This window comes from Agelaius tricolor, unplaced genomic scaffold (assembly GCF_023055355.1).
Source record: "Agelaius tricolor isolate 1412-34295 unplaced genomic scaffold, bAgeTri1.0.p SCAF_3, whole genome shotgun sequence".
Classification (NCBI taxonomy): Eukaryota; Metazoa; Chordata; class Aves; order Passeriformes; family Icteridae; genus Agelaius; species Agelaius tricolor.
Window position 1 is genome coordinate 64,077,759 of NW_027269263.1, and position 7,731 is coordinate 64,085,489.

A 7,731-nucleotide genomic window follows, 5' to 3' on the forward strand; every position below is an offset into this window, starting at 1 on the left:
GTTTCACTAGAAGTGGCAACTCTGTGTGTATAGTGTGTATAGGTATTTATGTTTGATCTCTATACTTCAATTAGAATTAAGTAACCATTTTGCAGTTTCAAAAAAATTCCTTTAGAAGGTGATTGGTTTGCAAGATGTCTTTTTGCTGCAACATCAGAGTTCTTTACACAATTCTTTCCTCTCAGTGCTTTTTATGGCTGTAGGTGATCAGTGCTGCAGCACCTTTGAACCAAAGCAAGCTCTGTTCTGGTAGCCTTGATTTGGTACCTCCAGCAAGGTGGCCTTGCTTAGTTCCACAGGCAGATGTGGGTGACTGAGCAGCCAGTGCCCCTTGCTGGCATCCAAGGTCAAGTTAAACCAAGTTTTGTGGAAGTCCTGTGGCTGAGGTTTAACCTGTATTTCTTCTTTTCCCCACTGAGCCTTTTTCCAATGTTCTGTATTTTGTTTTCCCTGACAGCACTGAGCTCTGCTGTTACCAGCCTATAAACACAGGATTGTGCTGTTTAAATGCAGAGGTTTTCTTCTAGGTGAATTATTCTCTTGCAACATTTTCCTTGTTACTCAGGATGTGAATTAATGTTGAATTCTAACAATTTCACTACAGACATGGCAAGATCTCTCTGCTAGTCATGTTACAGCTGTGATTCATGTTACAGGGTACATCATCTAGAGCATGCAGCCTACATATGCCTGGTTGTAGAATGTTCCTTTACCCTGAAATGAAAAGTAAAGGTGACACAAAGCAGCCTTGATAGAATTCAATAAAAATGTCTGCAGTATTCTCACTTGGGTTTATTAGAGCTTAATGGTAATTAGGAAACCTTAAGTGTGTGAAATTAAAAACCAAAACCTCACACAAACCCCACCTTTATAGTGCAACCTGGTATATTTAAGGATCTCCTATTGCTCTGTAGACATTTCTTAGAGTAAAAGCTGGGAGAAAATAAATGAGTTCATGTTTTTGATGACCCTGGGCAAATGAAGGAAGCATTGCAGCTACCAGAGGAACTGGTCTTCAGGTTTTTATATATATGATTAGAATATTTTAACTTGAAGTGTGGAAGAAAGTAAACACTTTTTCTAAAACATGTCTTCTGTACAAGGACAGAAATTAAATAATTTAGCAATGCTGCAGAGCCATTTTCTTGTGCTATTGCATAGCTACTTTGGATCTCCAATAAATGGATTAGCAGCCCATAAAGATTATTTCTGTATGATTTAGATGGCAAGTTTTTGGTATGTGTTTTGTATGTACCAAAGTATTGTTTCTTAATGCAGACTTCATGCTATTTTCACCTTCAAGATTAGTAGGACTGAAAGCACTGCAGTCTATGGTTTAAGTAGCAGGAATATTTATTATTTGCAAAATTCACTTTTATTTAGGAGACAAGATCTTGAGCTTTGCCTAACAGTGCATTTGAGGATGCAGATGGAATTAAATAATACAAATGCCTCTTGCCAAACCAGAAGCAAGTTCAGAAAGTGAACTCCTATTCATAAAGACTAAAGGACAATTTTGGAGAGGCTGGTGCAGCAGTCAGTGTATTGCAGAGCTGTTAAATCACCTCTTTTACAGCATCCATGCAACTCCTTCCTTTGTCCCCTCATCTGTTCTTCCAGTGGTGGAACATTCCCTTGCTGGGGGTGCAGGTCTGAGAGCCCTGTTCCAGATTTTATTTGGGAATAGTGGGGGCCCATATGGAAAGAGACCAAACATCAGACTTGGAATTCCAAGTGCCACTCACTGGAATGTAGTGCTGAGGCCTGGCCCCACTGTTTGCTGTATGTGAAGTGAGGTTTCTGAAGTTATTTCTGAAGCAAAGGGTAGGTTTTAGGTTTCCATATGACTTTTGGCCCTTACAAAGAAAGCTCAAGAAAACACTCCTTTAATTGTTTGGCAAATCTAGGCTGTTTCTATTGAGTGATTTATTTAGTTATCTTGTTGTGATGGCACCATTGTGTTCTCCTCTGCTCTCCTCCTGGCTCAAACTCAGTTTTCCTTTTGTTTATACAGCCCCTGATCCGTGCTGGTAGTTTGTTACACTCTTAGAACAAATAACAGTCACCTTGGCTGCTGGCTTTCCTCAGAGTGTCTGTGTCAGGAACCACTCATCAAAGATTGAGCTCCTGCTCATGCCTGTGTAAATGAACATAGCTCACCTGTGACTACAGCCCTTGTCAGGGAGAGGCAGTTGTGTGTATTCACTCCTGTGAACCCTTACAGACAAACAAAAAGAAATTACAAATAGCTAGAAAGTGAGGTGCTAACTCTCTGATCTCTGGTGGGAAGGGATTCTACAGTCCTTGCCTTAGGAAGAAGCAGGGACTGGACAAAATTATTTTACCAACAGTCATTTTATATAATTTATTTTGCATAGCATTTAAGCAAGGGTAGCCATTTCTTTTTTCCTCCTTACAACAAAGCTTCTGTTTATAAATAGATACACAGTGAATAGGACTTGTTTGGTAATGCTGACTTTAAAACTTTTTTTTTTTTAATGCTGAACATCAAATGAATTAAATCTAGATTAATACATTTAATGAGAAGTGCATGACCTTTTCTTCTTATAATGGGAAAGTAATGGATTACACACTTAAATAAGTTATATGCAAGTAGATATGATAAAATACTTTAGCTGTGATTATGGAGGGTGTTGACTGCTAAGGAGAAGGATTGCAGTAGAAGATTTGATGTGAATTGTTCTGTGAGCAGCATTGAGCCATGAAACACTTCATTGTTTCTGTATGTCACTGTGGGTTGCTCTGGGTCCCCACACTGTTGATGTTTACCACTGGCTGTTGCAATGTGTTGAGCTCCAGTCTGGGAGAACTTTCCATTCTTGTCCTTGTTCTGTAAATGATGTCCTTGTGTCCTGCAAAACCCACCCATGGAACACTCAATTGAAACCATGACGTAGCCAGGATTGGTGTCAGCTTGCTTCAGTTGTTCTGTATTGATAAAAAGCTGAACTGAAAAAAAAGATTCTGTGTATAGAGCCTTTTACTGGAGGTTTTTCATACTGAGGATGAAATTTCTAGGCAGGAAAGGGTTTAAGGGGAACAAAGTCTTAATTGTCTAGATGTTAATGAGGAGCTTCACCCAAAAACTGAAGTGAGAGACAATTCAAAGATGTCATCTGGGAACTTTGTGCATGTGAGGGAGGAGCTGGTGGTGTGGCTTGCTAGAGCTGAACATTAAAGGATGAATGAATGGAAAACAATCCAATGGGAGAGTGATATTGGGAAGGATTTTTAAAGTGGACAAAGCAGTTTGCTTAATGTAACAATGTGAGGAGGGTTCCATACAGAGTAGGTACTGTAACCAACATGCCATCTAGGAAAATGGGGGTTTTTTCAGCAGTGTTGTGATAGAGCAAAAGCTTGGTAAGATTGCATCAGATGTAGGAAGGAAGAACTGGTTGGGATGAGAGGCTAAAGAAAATCTGTGTTTGATGTCAGTGCACAGAAGAACCTTTGAGGTGTTCAGCAGAATGGTGACCCACAGAGAAGCCCAGTTAATTTCTAGCTATTCGTGCTTGCATGACAAACAGATCAAACAAGGCTTCTGCACAAATGTGAATTTATGTTATTCCTTGTTCTTGTTTTAGGTAAAGAAGATGAATTTCCAAAGAAGCCATTGGGGCAGATTCCATCAGGACCTCTGCCTTCTGTGCTTAACTCCACTCCAGTGCTTAATGGACAGAACAGTACTGGGACACAAGCAGCAAGACAAAGGACAGAGAGAAGACCATCCACAGAAGAAGAATCAGAAAGTTCACCAAACAACCGAAAAAGAATTAATTCTGTGGATAAGAAACCTTCCTTAAAACAGCTAAAGATTCGACCAGTAGAGACACCAAACAGTTTGCCTAAGAATGAGGTGGATACCAGAAAAAAGCCTCAGCCAGCAGAGCAAGACAACTCAAGTCTATACAATAATGCAGCTGCTAATCAGAATTCCAATGCTACTTCCAACACAAGAAGGGAATTTGTACCTAAGTGGAATAAACCATCTGATATTAAAATAATGGAAAAGACAATGAAACTCACTGCAGAGGTGAAAGGGAGGCCAGTAAACCATTCTGGTTTGGGCCCATCACCAAGTCCTGGAGAAATGCAGCCTTTGAATGTAAAGCAAAAGGTGAGGGTTTTGGATGCTGATGAAGGTAAGCGAGGGTCTAATGCATCTCAGTATGACAATGTTTCAGAGGATGAAACTGAGAACGAGAATGTTGTTGAAGAGATGCTTGAGAGAGCTCATCCACAAAGTCCTAGGCATGTAGCATTTTGTAATAGTCCAAGAAAGCAAATGGAAAAAACACCAGCTCCATTAAAAATACCCAATAATTACACCTTCACTTCACAACCCAGATCTCCAAAATATGCATCTCAGTCTGATGGTCCATCTCATGGACTGAATGTAAAGCAGCAACTGCCAGGTTATAGTAATCCCCCTACTTACTATGGGAATTCTCCAAAGCATGTTTCCAGTATAGGCAATGCAAGTTCTGCACCTCTGCATTACCACGGGAATCGACCCAGCCCCTCTGGAAGGCCATACGCTCCTTTTATGCCGGTAGATTATTCCCCAAATAAACTGCAAATGAATTCCTATCCTGCCAGTCGCCAAAATGCTCTTCCAGCAGCCCCTGCTCAGACAGAAGTCGCTCCTGTTGATGCATACACCAGCAACTCGAGGTCCTCCCCAGGTGTCAAGTTCATCATCCCTCCAGCAGATTATTTACCAGAGGAGAGAAAGTGGCCGGACGCCGCCTACGCCTACAGACACGAACCCTACAGGCAGCCCTGGAGCCAAGACCTCAACAAAGGCCACTTGGATCATTTCCAGAAATACCAGCATTTTCAGGCAACACCTTTACATGAGCACAGTCTTCCTGCTGTTTCTGTGGATAGTCCAGTGAGATACAGGACTTCCCCAGCCTTGGAAGAGAATGGCTCCCCACAGTACCAATACGCCAGCCCGTCAGCTCAAGGCCAACACTATCGGAACAGAACTGATGGATTGTCTGTGCATCTGACTGTGCATGAGTCTGTGCATGAGTCTGTGCTTCTCTGAGACCCTGGCTGTGCTTAGTAAAGTGGCAAGAACCAAAACCAGTTGAACAGTACTGTGTTAGTAGTAGTCCTCCTCAGTTCTCTGAAATGTGGATGGTTCGTGTGAGTTCAAAAATAACAACACTTTTTCAGAGATGTTTCAGACTTTGGTTGAAAGCTGGTGGAGTTCTTGGACTTGCATGGAAGCTACTGGAAGTGATCTAATGCACATAGACATAGCAATAAGCTCAAATACATCACGTGGTTCATGCTGTCGTCGCTCCTTACATTTTAAATAACTCATGTTACAATCCTTCTGCCTAAAACCTGTAACACACTGAAAAGTTTTGACTGACATTGTTAATGCACTGTACAGATGTGTGCGTGTGTGCCTGTGTGAGTGTGCACTTACAGTACACAAACTCATATGGAAAAGAGCTAAAGAGTTTAAATTTAAATGCATTTAACTTCGGGCAAAGCTTGTGAAGTACTTTTATTTCATATTAATTTTTTCTTTGTAATTTATTTGAGAAGCCATTCATTTTGAATGGGAATTTTTGTCATTTTTATACAGCTGCCTCAGCATCCCAGTATCTGTTCTGGGCAGGAGAGATGCTTTGGGATTATTAATTTAATCATAGGTGAGAGTTAATTTCCTCTCCTTTGACTACTGTTTGTAATTTTCCTCAGCAGGAAGGAGCAGGCAGGAGAAAGCAGATAGCCAAAAATGTCTCTCTAATCTGGCTAAGAAATGGTGCTTAAATTCAGGGCAGTGTTTAGGAGTTTTTTAAGTGCATCAAAAATGGAGAATCTGTACCTTCTCACCCAAATCTACCTTCAGAATGTCATTCTATATGCAAAAGACTGGAGCACAGTGAGCCTAATGCCAGATACAGAAATGGTGCTGCACCCTTCACTTTTTGCCACGCTGTGCTGTCAGACTCAAACTGGTTGCAGGGCCAAATCTCACAGGTATCAGAGGATTGCACAGCTCGTTGACACCTCTGTGAAGTGCACACAGGAATTTGAGCTTTGCTCCAAGCTTGACATTCCCCGAGCTGTGTGAGTATGCAGTGTCCCTTGTTGAGTGGATTTTGTTGTTGTGTTTTGCCCTTTTCCCCCCACATTGCTGGTGGGTTCCTGTCTGAGGTGGGGTGTGTGCTGCTGTGCTGTCGGGCTCACGATGCACGGTGTTCTACACTAAAATGACCCTGACTGTTGTTAACAGGAACCTTAAACTCCTGCTGATGTAAGTAATTCTGATTAGTCTTTGCAGCCTTTTCCCCTTCATGTTTTCCTTTCTGTTTTGACTGTGAATTGGGGTGGAATTAAAAGCAGGTGAAGTGGCACGTGGAGGATGGAGTCCTGTGAGCTGCAGGACGTGCTGACTCTCCCCAGGAGCTGAGGCAGAGGAGGGTCTCACCAGGAGAGGTCCTTGGAGTGCTGAACAGAGAGATTTCTCTAATATTGAAGTACTAAACATTGGTATCAACGCCAGTTTGGAAGGTTGTCGTGTTCCCTCTTGTTTTGTGAGGTTTGTTAACTGAAGACATAGAGATGGATATTATTTTTTTTTTCCTTTAAAGAATGAGCTTTAGTGCCTATTATTGCTGCAGGTTGGCTCTGTAAGTTTTAAGGTACAGAAGTAAAACAATTTTTACAAATGGAAGTAACATTTACTTAGTATGTTTCAAAACATTTTTTTTGTGTATATAACGTGTCTGATGTAATTTTTAATAACTGGGCAATTTTATACTTTAAAAATTGCAAACTGCAGCGAAGTAACTGTAGCCAAGCACTACACTGAAATCCTAAACTAAAATTGTGAAGATAAATATGACTTGGGCTTACTTTAGTTCTGATTGCTTACAGCAGCTTAGAAATGTATGTATATAATATTGTGGCTAAGTGTAATAATCTCAGTGTTTAATGATGGTTCTGTAATTCATAACAAAGCTGTACAATTTATTTGTGCAAACAACTTGAGGCTCCAAAATATGTATCAGCATTAGTAAATACTGTAGATTTTTATATATAAAATATATACACACTATTTTCTTATTTCATCTGCAACAGTTTTATAACTGTGTACCCTATTTTGATGTGACTGTATTTTTAACATGTTAAAATAATAATAATTAAGCTTATGTTGTTTTGTCTTCCTTCTTAATTATTTGGTTAGCTCCAAACTGGACTTTAGCTATTCTCAGCACAAATAATTGCTTTTCATAAATGAATCATGTGTATATATATGATGTATCCTATCTAATTTGTACATGTTTATTTTTAGACTAAGCAATGTGGATAAAATCTATATAGTCCTTTTGCATTATTGCAGAAGTGGCAAGGTTATTGATTATAGTTTATTACACAAGCTAAACCTTAGCCTGTCATTTGCAAAAACTAGGAGCATAAACTGTGATCATTATTTTCTGGTTTTGTTCTAATAATCTCACCCAATACCAGTTTAAAAGAGAATTGTTGGCATAAGGAATTTGCAAAGTTGCATTGATCAAAGTGCAGAATAATAGTCTGACTGTGGCTTCTGTCTCTCACATGTTTGGAGGATGCTATTGAGTTGTTTTTTTTAAAAGAAAAGCAACACAGCCTTGTGTCATCTAATTGTAGTGCAAACCACATTTTTATTTTCATTTAACTGGACAAACCAGACTCAGG

At 40.0% G+C, this 7,731-nt stretch overlaps 1 protein-coding gene across 3 annotated transcripts in view; it reads left to right on the forward strand.

Moving 5' to 3' along the window:
* Positions 1–7,202, forward strand: part of USP6NL (USP6 N-terminal like) — a 115,379-nt gene extending 108,177 nt beyond the window's left edge. For all 3 annotated transcript variants that reach the window (XM_071424109.1, XM_071424107.1, XM_071424108.1), the window contains one exon: positions 3,609–7,202. In XM_071424109.1, the coding sequence (XP_071280210.1) occupies positions 3,609–5,077 (1,469 nt within the window). In that variant the 3' untranslated portion in view covers positions 5,078–7,202. The remainder of the gene's footprint in view (positions 1–3,608) is intronic.
* The last annotated feature ends 529 nt before the right edge of the window (positions 7,203–7,731 follow it).